This window comes from Gambusia affinis, linkage group LG10 (genome assembly GCF_019740435.1).
Source record: "Gambusia affinis linkage group LG10, SWU_Gaff_1.0, whole genome shotgun sequence".
Lineage (NCBI taxonomy): Eukaryota > Metazoa > Chordata > Actinopteri > Cyprinodontiformes > Poeciliidae > Gambusia > Gambusia affinis.
Window position 1 is genome coordinate 28,178,419 of NC_057877.1, and position 13,259 is coordinate 28,191,677.

The following is a 13,259-nucleotide window of genomic DNA, read 5'->3' on the forward strand; positions in this document are numbered from 1 at the left end:
AATCAATCTTTTCACTGATTATCTGCCTCAAACTATCAGGACAAGTTGACAGTTTTAACAAATGTGAAAAAATCTTTTTTCTTTTTAAATAAAAGAGTATGATCCTAGCGCAATAGGGTTGAAGCTAAAAGTGCAACAAATTACTTTTTAATTCATTGTTAAAATAAAATTAAAGATAAAAAATGAAGCCGGTCCAAAAGACAAGTTAGTTTTAATTTAATTTAATCTAATATCTCTTCAGTACGGGGGCACTGGCCTCCCGCTGTCCCCCGCCTAGAACCGCCCATGCTGTTAAACTTTCATAAGCAAGCATTCATTTTAAGAAACTAAAATTAGTTTTTCCTTTGACCACCCTGTGAAGGTACTGATAGTATAAACAGAATGATTATATCATCACACAAACCAGGTTTATTTCCCAACATTTGCATAGTAAACATTTATAGGTGCATTTTCACTCCTACGTTCAGTTTTTGACAAAAACACAAAGTATTTCTGTGGTCACTTAACTTCATTTGAGGTAAAAACAAACTTCATAAAGTCAAACAGACATTTAGAACAAAAGAGAGGAAACTAAAAGTAGAAGTTAGTTTCTATGTATGAAGTACCTGTGAGCATGTAGCATGAAAAGTAACAATTTAAAAGTTTTGATTTGCATTTAGTAAATTAAAGGACTAATTTATAACAAAAAAAAGCTGAATTAAGGATTTTTTGAGTTATAAAGACTTTTTTGGGTCTTAACTCAAAAAAGATTAACATTGTGGGGAATGAAGGTTTTATTCTTAAACACTGAAAAACATTTTCTAATCTGCATATAAAGCAGAAATATATAACAGCGTATTCGAGCTAATGTAGAAAGAACAAAAACAATGAGTACATTTCTAAAAAAATAATATTATTTTCAGAATAATTTGAGAAAGTTTCTAGAAAAAAAGTGGAAAAATTAACCATTTTCACATTTTGAAACTTCCAAGTTTTTTTCTAGAAAATCTCAGATTAATTTCAACATTTCTGTTTTTCTATAAAATCTTTGACTTATTGAGTTTCTATAAAACTTTAGATTTTTCAAACTCATAAATTTCCAAGTTTTTTCTATAAAACCTTTTAGATTAATAAAAAAGTTTTTTTGCAGAAATATACTCTTTTTTCTGTCTTCTTTCTCCAACTGCTCCAACACGGCGCTTTAGAAATAAAAATCTCAGCTCCACTTGAATTATTTCAGTTAAATCTGGAAACCTAAAGCCATAAAACAAAACAAAACAAAAACCTCCATTAAAACAAAACGTCCTTAAAAACATTTAAAATAAAAGCAAAAAGTATCTTAAAAGATTTAAAACTTTAGACAAATAGAGCTGCTCTCAACGTAATTATTTATATAAGTTAAAATTTAAGCTCAAATGTTTAACATTTCTCCCAGTTATGCTGTTTGCAGAGTGTTTGAAAAGAAAACAAAGTGTGAACTCTGAATCTACCCAGCTGCCGGTTTGAGAGCTGCTCTTCATCTACAGAATGAACCAACACAAACGGATATCAGTGGAGTTTTCCTCCAATAATGTAACAGTTTTGGCCGTGATGCGAGCGTCATGGCGTCAGTTCCTGATGCTGAAGGTCTTCCTGATGCTGAGCAGCGGCGGTTTGATCTTTGGCTTGTTGTCGGTGTTGCTCTGCTCGCCGCAGGAAGGGAAGCGGCGGCTGTAGATGTCAGGGTACTGCTTCTGAAACTGAACCAGACCATAACAGATGAAAGAAGTTCAAGCCCCACTGGCATTTTATTCCGCTCCGTTACCTAGCAACCACAGCCACGCCCAGCCTGAGCAGGTTGGCTGATTATGAGTTTCTAATATTTAATTTTCTCAACATTCAGTCCACAAGCTGCTGTGGAAACTGAGGTTGAACCTAAAACTAGAAAATAGAATCATTTTGGGTTCTGTCCAGACGTGTTTTTGGTTCTGGTTCTGTTCGCTGACCTGCTTTAGCTTCTTGCGCCGGTCCTTCTCGGTGAGGTTCTTGTCCGTCAGCAGGATCTCCAGCAGCTCCTCCATGGCCTTCTGGGACGACTCGGCTTTCTGCTGCTCAAACTCGGCGCCGCTTATCTGTTTGCAGAACGCGTACATCGGCATGGGAACGCAAACCGGGTCGGCGCCGCCGCTGCTTGGACCCGAGTCGACAGGAACCTGGTGTCAAACAGTCAGAAAACAAATTATACAATAAAACGTTTTCATCTACTGCCTCTAGGGGGCACTGTGAAGCAAAAAGCTTTTAAAAGCTTTTCTATTATTTTGTGGATCAGGATTTTTTTTTAAGTGTAAAAAGATTCTCAGATTGATGTTCAGGATTCCAGTTTATACATTTCAACAGTAAAACTCAAGAATTTTTCGAAGGACGTTTTCTCACTTTTCCAGCTCCAAACTTTGGAGCAAAAAATAAACAAAAACAAAAAAAACAACTAAATAAATGAACTAAAAATTATGTCACATAATTTATTACAGTTATTAATAACTTTTTGTGGTTCTATTCTTTATTCTACAGGAGGAACAATGTGAACTAAAACACAATATAAAATTTTACACAACTGATCCATCTGAACACTAATGAACACAAAATTCCCCCAATTTCAATACATTTATTTAACATATGTAATAATTGAAGACATTGAGTCATTAGGAATAATAATTACTTTGAAACAATAATAGATATTGTTACAGTAAATGACCTTACTGCTCAAATTAAAGACTAAAATACAAAATATCTAGAAATGTAAAAGAAAATCTCTAAAAAATGTTTAAGTTTTCTAGAATTTAGAAAATAGAAATAATTTTGGTAATTCTACCTGACATAAAACTGATTTAACTTCAGACAGAGAATAAATGTGTCTGTCTTTTTATTAGGAGTATGTAGTTACAACAAATCAATTAATCGCAGAATAAATTAAAACAAACTCCACCGTTTCCATGATTTACAGCTTTTCTTTCTACCAAAGTTTTAATCTGGGTTTTGGTCCCAACTAGAACTATTTTATTTACAGAGACTTTAGGATTCATTTTATCTGTTGTTTCTATTGTTTTGTTTATTTTTCTTGGATATTTAAAATGTTTTCCAGTTCCAGTGATAAAGGGTCACTAGAATTTAAAGTTTATTGATTTTTGAGAATGTGCTCTCACCATCATTCTACTTGAAAATGGTCTCTAACCAACAATATTATGTTTATCGCAGTAACTTCTGGGACAATTCATCGTTAAAAACTTGTTGTGTGGATGAAAATATTTGGCTTCAACTGTAAAAATTTTTTTTTCCAAATTCAGGCTTTTAATCAAATGTTGGACGGAATTTTATTACAAAACTGTGAAGTTAAAATATCAAGCACTTTTCAAATCTTGAAAACACTAAATATAAACTGAAGCACTGTCCAGGACTTCTCCGGTTTCTCCGTCTCCATGGTAACGGCGTACCTGTACGGCGCGCAGGTAGTGGATGTGGTCCCTGATGGCGCTGCGCAGGTATTCTGGGACGGAGAGGACGCTCTGCTGGTGGTCCATCAGGAAGGAGACGAGGCGCGTGGCCAGCAGCTCGTCCAGGTCGCAGTCCTCCGCGCTGCTCAGGACGCAGCCGGAAAACGTGTGGACCATCTGGAAAACACCAAGAAACGTTTGGTCTGGTTTCAGGTCACTTCAAATAAATCCAGATTAATTCATAAGTAGCTTTTCAACAAGATATAGAAGCTTCTTTAAAGGCAAGAATTCCTGATGAAAAACTTTGAGTTACACTGGCAGATTATTGCACTTATTTCTGCGTCGTTGCCTAGCAACCCCAGGCCGTTGCCTAGCAACCCAGTTCTAGATCAACTGGCAGATTATTTCACTTATATCAGGGGAAACAGTTAAACTTATTCTGCAAACTTTTCCATTTTCTGAACATTAATTATTTTTCACAAAAGCCAACTGAACTGATTTTTTCTATTTTTGTGAAATTGTGAAAATCTGTAAAGAAACATCAACTTATAGAATATTTTTCTAGTCACTAATCCATAATTATTACATTCGTTTATCATAAAATAATGCAATAATGTTTGATTTTAAACAGCCATGAGCTCTGTGGTGGAAAATATTATCTGGTAATACATTATGACATTATTACCAAATAATCCAATTCTTCATCACAACCCCGTTTGATTCCAGGTTAATATGTAATATTTTATTTTAACACGTTTCCATTTCTAACTCTACAGGTGAATCAGAATGTAAGTAACATCTAAATGAAGTATTTTAACAAATTTTACATTTTAAAAATAATTAGAAACAAAAATTATGACAATTTAAGATTTAAAAATGTATGGAATTAAATGTTTTTTTGCTTTTATTTCCCCCTCATCCTCCATCCAACTTTCTGGGAACAGAGAGGCTGAAGTGAAACGCTGTTGGTTTTATACCCACTTCTACCTTTAAAAAAATAGTTAGATAAATAAATAAATTACTTATTTATTTATGTAATAAATAATTAAAAACAATCATAATCTTTATTCAGTTATCAAACATGCGCTGCTTTTTGTTGCTCCGTGACATAAAGTCTCAACAGAACAATTAAACTTTTGCGTTTGGAAACACGTCGCCCGTCGGCTCCTCACCAGCGTCCGGGTCCCGAGGGCCGGATGGAGGCGCGGCATGTCCACGTTCTGGCTGATGCGGGACGCCATCCTCATGAGGAGCTGCAGCTTCCTGCGCGACGCCGGCGGGAGGAGCAGCGTGCAGAGCTGCAGCGCCTCGATGGCGACGCGCTCGCACTGCGGCTGGAGAACGCCTGCAAGAAAAAAATACATAACCACCATCAGAGACGACATGGAGGCCAAACTGGGCTAAATGATCAATCACATCTATCCCTGGTGATTACATGAGATAAATGAATAGATGGGTGATGTTAATAAACTACAACTATCATGCAGAGAGGGCTGGGTAAGGTTCAAGAAGCAAAAATGGTAAAATATGGAACAAAATAAGAAAAATATTTAAGGAGTTTTTTCCATTTTATAATGGAAATAATCTCCCAGTAGAACTAGAACCTTTTTAAATAATATTTTAAAAATGTTGACCTTAAAGAAGCTCATATATTGATGAAAAGTCATTTGTATGGATCAATATTATTAGATATTCTTGGTTATTTTGTTTGTTTCCTTTTAACTTATGTGAAGCACTTTGAAAAGCCTTTTTGCTGAAAATGTGCTACATAAATAAAATGACCTCACCTGGTAAGTTAATAACTTGAAATAAGAAAAAACTAAGACATTTTAACAAGAACCTAAACAAAAATCACCTGGTGAGATTTTGTGTTTTTACAGTGCAGTGTTGCTTTTGAACCATAATAACTGGAACGTTGACCAACATATTTGATGTAAATCTGACATAATTTGCAACTGAATCATGTTTTCAGGATGTAAAGACGTCAAAGTGCCTTATTGCTGAAAGTTTCTGCACAAATAAAGTTGACAAGACAGTTTGGTGGAAGTTAGGAGGCGTTAAAACAAGCAGCACCAAACTATCCACACTGCATCCAGACAGACACGTCAGCAGGCTGCTTCTGAATCCAGTTATGAAAAACTGGATCCAGTTGGAAGACATTAGTAGAGGAGAGGCTGTTGGATCTGGCGTCGACACACACGCAGGCGGGAGACGGTCTTACTGTGCTCAGGTTTGGGTCGGGGGAGCTGGAAGTTTCTGGCGGCCAGGCAGGCGGGCAGGTTGAGCTGCGACGCAGAGCGATGCGGCGGCGGCGGCTTGGACACGTCCAGCCAGCTGAGGCAGCGGCGGACGGCGGGCGCCGGCAGCGCCCAAAGGTCAGAGGTACTGGAGGCGGGGCGGGGGCCGCGAGCTGGGGGGGGGGGCGAAACGGACTTTAACTTTTATCACGATGCTACTGAGATAACGGTAAGAAGGATTTAGTAAATCTGTTTTAGGGAACTGATTCATGTGATTTTGTCACTAATCTGGATACAGTAACTGCATTTAATCATATTTTCAAATGTATTGATTTTTATTGAAGCTCTCAATGAAAAATCGGTGGAGGAAAAATGAGAAAACAAAAAGTTTTGGGAGGTTTTAAACATCATTAACTGGGAATTATCATGACTAGACCTGTTGCAATAAACAATAAGCCAATTAATGACAATCAATTAAAATTAGCATGATTTATTGTTTCTCTCTTTCATTCTACAAACATTTCATGATAAAAGTTTTCAGTTTGGTGTTTTGGATTCACTAGTCCTTTTTTCACTAGTAATAATTTAATAATTAAATAATTTATTTTATTTGTTGTTTTGATTATTTATTTTGAATATTGAAAGCATCTTTCTATTTCAGCGTTAAAGGTTATTAGAATTTAACATTTATTGATTTCTGAGAATGTGTTATTGCATTATTATGCTGTTATATCACTTAAACATGATCTCAAAACAACAATATTATTGTTTATTGCAATAACTTTTAGGAGAATTTATCATCCAGGAAAATTATTTATAGTGACAGGCCTAATCATGACAATAATACATAATTTTAATTTGTACTTTGATTCGTTTTGTCACGATAGTTGAATGAATCCCACCTCTACCATGAGCTGTGGTTGGGAGAGAGAGAAGATGTTGGGAGGAAGACGGAGGATACTGGTTCACGTTGAGGCAGCTGGACCATTTCGTCCCTCCATGTTCTTCTTCTTTGGTTTCCATGACGATGTCCAGGCAGCTGCGAGGCCGCGACGACGCCTGACCGTCTAACGGTCTGATCCTGGAACCGGAGCGTTTCCTCCTGGTTACAACTCCTGCTGCGTTTTCGTGAACAAAACTCTCCGCTTTGGTCGTAAACGTTGCGTTCAAGTGCCCTTCCTGAGGTGGGAAAACGGGATTTTTGTCGCTGGACGGAAACGCCTGCAGGCCGCGTAGAGGAGGAGAGCGGTCCAGGATGGTTTCCAGGGAGCAGCTTCTTGTGCGAAGACAAACCGTTTTCAGATTTGTGCCGCCGGCGCCACCGCCGCCCGATTCCTTGCGTGACTGGAGCGTCCCGCTGAGGACGCCCCTCATGGGCGACTCGGCCTCGTCGCAGGAGCCCTGCCTGAGCAGCGACAGGAGGAGGCACTCCGTGGAGAGAAACGACGACTTGGCCGGCGGCGCCGCCGCAGCCGACGGCAGCTCCGAACTCTTCCGCTTCCCACGCTGGAGCGTAGGGGGCGCTGCGACATATCCACACAACACTGAAAGCAGATGCAAACAGGGCAGGCGGAGAGGCAAGCAGCACAGGAACGGGGTCAGGGGTCAGAGGTCAGCCCAGCAGAAGGTGAAGGGAAAGAGAGAGGGTGCAGTTAATTCACACTTTTACATCAGTAGCTGTGTTTCCATTATAAATTTATGCAAATCTTTGTTGATGTTCCATTAATGTAAAAAAATAAAATAAAAATCTATTTTGTGATTAAAGTGTTAAATAAGAAACTTACATAAAATCACACGCAAGTCTGTCGCTATAAGCAGCAAATCAATTAATCACACAATAAATTATAGGACTGAATCATTTCCATTCATAAGATTTATTATTTTAAGTAAATAATTATTTAAAATCTACTACTGGCAGATTATTATTAAAAACATCTTGTTATAAGTGAATTAGTACTTTCTAATCAATATTAAGGAATTATTGACCTAAAACAAGCTCACTTGTAAGTTAGTACACTTGGAATAAGACAAAACTGAGATATTTTCACTAGAAACTAGAACAAACATACTTGGAAAGATATCGTTTTTTGCAGTGTATGAATTGAACACGTTGGAATAACACGCAAAGTGAGCTGCAGATTGTCCACAAAAATAAAAAAGAATCATCATGTTCATACTTCTTCCTGTCATCTTATTTGGCGTTTCTGGCAGAAGTTACTCGTCTGACGCGAAAAAAGCCTTTTCATAGCGCATCCTAACGCTACAACGTCTTACATCAAAGAACATCAATTGCCGTGTTTAAATTAAGTGATTTAATTTTGGCCAATGGAAACGCAGCTACAGACAGCGACACAGAAAAAACGACAACAACCAAGACTCTGTTAGCAGTCAGAGACACTGTTAGGGTCACATCAACGGGACCGGTCGGTGGGATTCCCCAGCAGCTGAGCGGGTCAGGATGAAAAACGTTGCCTACCCAGAACGTTGATGAACAGTTCGTACAGTTCGTATGTGAGCAGCGGCTGAGGGAGGCTGTAGAAGTAATCAGACACCGTTTTGAAGACGTCTCTTTGGAAGCCGGGGTAGGACGGCTGCTCGCTGTCGTACTTCGGCCCTGCGGGTGAACAGAACATCACCGGCTGGTTTAGGTTTGTTACACCTGCACTGTAAAGATTAGAAACTACTCATTTGTTTGGAGATATGGCCCAGAAAAAAACAACAACTCCTTGCGTGTTGTTGTTCACGTCCAGAAAAATCCCCTCTGTACCCACAATCCATTGCTGTACTTCTACAGTAAACGGTTGATTAAACCCACATTGCCTGAAAACTGGGATCATTATGATGCAGTGTGAAGAGTTTTCTGAGTAATCTGTAGTACTTACAGTTCGCCAGGCTCTTCATGGCGGACAAAACCCAGTGAGGAAGATCATCTGGAAAAACCGACACGTTAGACTGACCAAGGAAAACATTACTGCTCCGTTTCCTCAACAGGAACATTTTTATTATTTTTCTCAGCAGAATTTCAATCAGGTGAAACTGAAACTACCTCTTGAGGAGCATATTTACAGACAAAACATTTTTAAAATCATTAATGCAACATTTATGATAAAAATAAACAATATTATAATATTATATTTATGATACAGTTCTGGTTTAATTACTGCTCTGAGTGTGTTGCTCTCCCACCACATGGTCTTGTTTGAATCTCCAGTTAACAACTAATCGATTACTAAATTGGTTGATTGTTTTAATAATTTGTTTCTTTGAATCTGGATCTACCAGGGGTGTGAATAATCAGCTGGTCCAGTCCGTCACTCACTGCTCTTGTCCTCCAGCGTGACGACTCCGTGTTTGTTGACGTTGGTCATGTTGTGGATGATGTTCTGAGGGTTTACGTGCCGCTGGTCCAAAACCTCATCCAGAGAAGAGACGCCCAGAATCCTCTGCAGGCTGGAGAAACACAACAAGCTTTTTCATCTCATAATAGTTTGGATTTCTGCGCTCTGATGCAACATTACGTCAGTGAGTCTGTGTGTTTTTACTGCGTCAGGGTGACGTCTCTCCAGATTTCCTGCTCATCCTCCAGGGTCAGCTCTCGTCTCTGGTGCTCTTCTGCCGGCGGATTGGATTCGTCTCGCGTCGTTTGGAGCGCAGGATCTACGTTCTCCTAAAAACAAGTTGGAATAAAGTATTTATATCTCTGTAGTTATGCTGCTGGACTGTTGGACTGTTTTCTACCAAAAACTAGAGGACAAAAATCTTCATTCTGGTGCTTTTCTTATTTTGAAGAACAATTTTGTTTACAGAGACTTCATAATTCATTTTATTTGTTGTTTTGTTTATTCATTTTAGATATTTAAAATGTCCTCCAGTTCAAGTGTTAAATGTTCAAATGATCTTTGAGGATGTATTCTTGCATTATTACGTCATAATGTTACTTTAAAATGATCTCAAAACAACAATATTATTGTTTATCGCAGTAACTTCTGGGCACTTTATTCCATTGACCATATAATTGTGCCAATTGAAAATACAAAAAGTCATTCATTTTAAAACAATGTTGTCCCTGATACTGACCAAATGATCTGACTTCATAAAAATGTCTTTGTGTGTTTTTATTTAGTTTATAGAAACATCTGGTTAGTCCTCACCATGGAGTCTTTGTCCTGCTTCTTGAGGTTCCTCAGCCTGAAGAAACCTTCCCGGTCCCGGAGCGACGACCGCTTCTTTATGGACCTGGAGCCCGGCGCCGGAGCTGGACACGGGATCGGTTTCAGAGGAGAAGTAGACGGGAATCTGAAAAAAAAAATAAAATAACACACATGAACGGCTTAACTTTGATTAAATCCCAGTTTAGGTCGCGTATGTTTTTAAAATATGACAATAAAGTCACCTGAAGAGCATGTGGTTGTCCTCCAGGTCCTCCGTTCCCCAGCGGCCCTTCACGTCTTCGATCACATGGTTCTTCAGGAACTTCTTGAGCAGCTGAACCGTTTGCTGCCTGGTGACTTCGGGGCCGAAGTTGCTGTTGCTCTGCAGCAGCTGGTGCAGCCAGTCCACGGCGGCGGCGGCCGTGAAGCAGGAAGCGTGGTGCCTGAAGTTCTGCCGGTGCTTCCTGACGGGCATGCCGGCCCGAAACAAACGTGTCACCTCATTCCACTGGAGAAAAAAAAAAAAAAACACAGACAGATAAGTATTGATGCACCGATTGCAGTTTTCTGGCCAATCGCCAATTACCGATCTTTAGAAAGACAGAAACCAGAAGAGCAACAATTATTCCTACTTAAGTAAAACTAGTCAAACACATTAATTATTACAGTTATTTTGATCTACAAGCACAAATAAAAGTGTTGAATAAACACTCTGCACCTGAGAAGTGTGAAAAAAATGGTAATTGTTTGTCTGTTGGTTATTTCTTGTTCTTTTCTTGATTTTTTTTTTAATTTCTTTAATAGAACTATGAGTATTATCCTGTGAACTGTAAAGTAAGATGTTTGTTCCTGCTTACTTGTCTTAGGACACAGAATAAAATTTAGCTATTGTGTAATTCATGCATATTTACATTGCCATGGTAATTGTGGTAACGTTGATTAATGTGCACAGTCCTAATCAAATAAATTGAAATCCAATATAGCTGCACAGTATTATTTTTCCTTTGCTAAATTTGCACTTAATATACAGATTTTTTTTTTACTTTGTGTGTTTTTATACTTCAATTTGCCTGTTACTTTGTTGCTAACATACCTGAATGTTCCCACTTTGAAACAATAAAGCAAAGTTTTATTTCTTTACTTTAAATGCATTTAAACAATGTATTATAAAACATTCTTACATGTTTAAATCAAGAAAGTTTGAAACTTAAGTAAATTAAAATGTACAAAGTTAACCAAGCAGGATAAGCATTTAGTAAGCTAACTGCTAAAGTATTTGATTTTACTCCTGAATAACTGAAGCTGGTTTTAAAGTCAAGATATGGGAGTCACACAAAGGAATGTTTTTGAGAAAAAGTAAAAGAAACAAGAATCTTTTTAGTTTATATTCTTATTAAAATTAGTATATAAAAGAGGTGTACGCAACTGTTACTGCATATTTGAAACAAAAACACCCCAAACTTTTCCGTTAATAAAATAGTTAGCGATGTCTCATTCTGCTCTATAAACAACAAAAACTCACCAATTTTGTAGCTCGATAGGGTCCAGGAGTGATAATATGAGTGTCCATGCTTAATAATAACAACACGGAGTTGTTTTCACCTTATCCAGAGTAGAGAAACAGCGTAAAGTCCATTATTTGGAGAAATATCTGTCGATGTTTTGCTACCAGCTAACTAGCAGCAGCACTCATCACCTTCTGTTCAAAATTACGAGCCGTCCGCTCCTAGCAGCTGATTGGACAGCGCTCAAATCACGTGACACGGATTCGCTTCCGGAAGCTGGAAAAGGAAAAAAAGAATATCCATAAAAAAATCCACAAAAACTTCTTCCAATCAGCATAAGTTTCACAAAACAGGTGATTTATAGACAATTATGCCTGCTTTTCATTGTAACAATAACAATTGACAGTAAATAAATGTAATGAGTTGGATTTTGTTTGCTTGTACTTCAGATACCTCCATATTTATCTTGTATATAAAAAACATTGTTTGAAGACTGTTTTTAATATGTTGCACTTTAAAATTATAATATTTGGTGGTAGGTTATATGCCCTGCGACAGACTGGGGACCTGTCCAGGGTGAACCCCGCCTCTCGCCTGGAACCTGGGGATTGGCACCAGCAACCCTCCTGACCCCATTACGGACAAAGGGCGTATAGAAATGGATGGGTAGTAGGTTATATCATGTCAATTATATTCATTATTATATTATCTAATTACCAACCAAATAACAAATTCTAGGTCATATAAATCATCCCTTCTGACTGCTATGTTATTTTTCTTTATATATATTTGTTTTGTTAATGTTAGTATTTCATATGTGGACCACATGTTCAAAGCTTTATGTAATTTTATATATCACCAATTCACATAAAAAATCTTTGCAAAAAAAAAATTTCAATTCAATCAAACATTCTGATATTAATATAAGATAAGATTTATTTGTTATTGTCATCAAAAGATTACAACGAGATTGAGACTGTGCTTGACTCGAGTTAAAGTGCAGGTTATATACACATAAACAACACAATATAAATATACATACATAAAAAGATGAAGAAACAAACAGCACAAAACGAGAAATAAATAGACATCAGAAGATGTCGCAGAGTTTACATTTTTAACAGAGTGGTGTCAAGAGCAGAAGTTCTTTATGCCTTTGATTTTAGTGCCATTATTGTCATCAGGTAGAAACTGTTTTTTAGGCGATTTGTCCTGGTTTTTATTGCTCTGTATCTTTTGCCTGATGGCAGCAGCTGGAAGAGACCATGGCCAGGGTGTGAAGAGTCATTTAAAATGTCCATAACCTTCTTGCAGAGCCTGGAAGTGTAAATCTGTTCCATGGTGGGGAGGGGCAGCCTATGGTTCTCTCTGCTGCCCTGACAATATGATATTAAATTACTGACAACCTGCTTTTCTTTTCTTTGGACTTCATTGTGTTGTTTGTTTGCTGAAGTTTTCCAGCAAATCTCCAGTAATCTTCATATATAGTGATTTTACTCATGAGTTCACCTTTGAAAACATTTAGTTGCAATTAATTTTATTTATGATTTTATAATATAAGAGGGTTTATTACAATTGTATGTAACTTTTCATATTTTTATTATAGTGGTGTCACAAAATATTGACAAGTTTAAGTCAATATCTTTTGCAATACAGTAATTCCACTCTATAATAATATATTCATTCAGTGTGTGTGTGCATTGTATTCATACTTACTTGGGGAGATATGCAGTACCAAATGGTCAAGCAGATTATCTGCCTTCAAACATGTTTTAAGGATCTCAATTCAAAAAACAACCAGCATCTCTTGCCGTGACCCGGATTCGAACCGGGGTTGCTGCGGCCACAACGCAGAGTACTAACCACTATACGATCACGGCGAGCTATTTAGCCAGATGAGTATGCGGTCGTCCAACGAAA

General features: G+C 37.7%; 1 protein-coding gene and 1 non-coding gene across 4 annotated transcripts; both read right to left on the minus strand.

Moving 5' to 3' along the window:
- Window positions 1-356: 356 nt before the first annotated feature.
- Window positions 357-13,235, minus strand: depdc1a (DEP domain containing 1a). 3 transcript variants are annotated; one of them, XM_044129779.1, is made up of 14 exons: window positions 13,056-13,235; window positions 11,357-11,615; window positions 10,077-10,342; window positions 9,835-9,979; window positions 9,226-9,350; window positions 9,003-9,133; window positions 8,566-8,613; window positions 8,160-8,297; window positions 6,592-7,227; window positions 5,668-5,856; window positions 4,619-4,791; window positions 3,447-3,623; window positions 1,965-2,171; window positions 357-1,718 (listed from the first exon to the last, which is right to left on the minus strand). In XM_044129779.1, the coding sequence occupies exons 2-14, from the start codon at window positions 11,402-11,404 to the stop codon at window positions 1,587-1,589; spliced, it is 2,415 nt and encodes an 804-aa protein (XP_043985714.1). In that variant the 5' UTR covers window positions 11,405-11,615; window positions 13,056-13,235; the 3' UTR covers window positions 357-1,586. The 3 variants fall into 3 exon arrangements, with proteins under 3 accessions (XP_043985714.1, XP_043985713.1, XP_043985715.1); XM_044129778.1 differs by having other exon boundaries at window positions 6,586-7,227; window positions 13,056-13,234; XM_044129780.1 differs by lacking the exon at window positions 5,668-5,856 and having other exon boundaries at window positions 6,586-7,227; window positions 13,056-13,232.
- Window positions 13,148-13,219, minus strand: trnah-gug. Its single transcript has one exon. It is a non-coding gene; the product is annotated as a tRNA-His (tRNA).
- Window positions 13,236-13,259: the final 24 nt, after the last annotated feature.

Excerpts from the sequence above, each read along its gene's own strand:
- depdc1a (XM_044129778.1), bottom strand. The coding sequence starts at position 11,404 with ATGGACACTCATATTATCACTCCTGGACCCTATCGAGCTACAAAATTG. Across the intron at positions 9,134-9,225 it reads AGAGACGTCACCCTGACGCA|CCTGCAGAGGATTCTGGGCG; the intron begins GTAAAAACACAC and ends GTGTTTCTCCAG. Across the intron at positions 5,857-6,585 it reads AACCACAGCTCATGGTAGAG|CTCGCGGCCCCCGCCCCGCC; the intron begins GTGGGATTCATT and ends CCCCCCCCCCAG.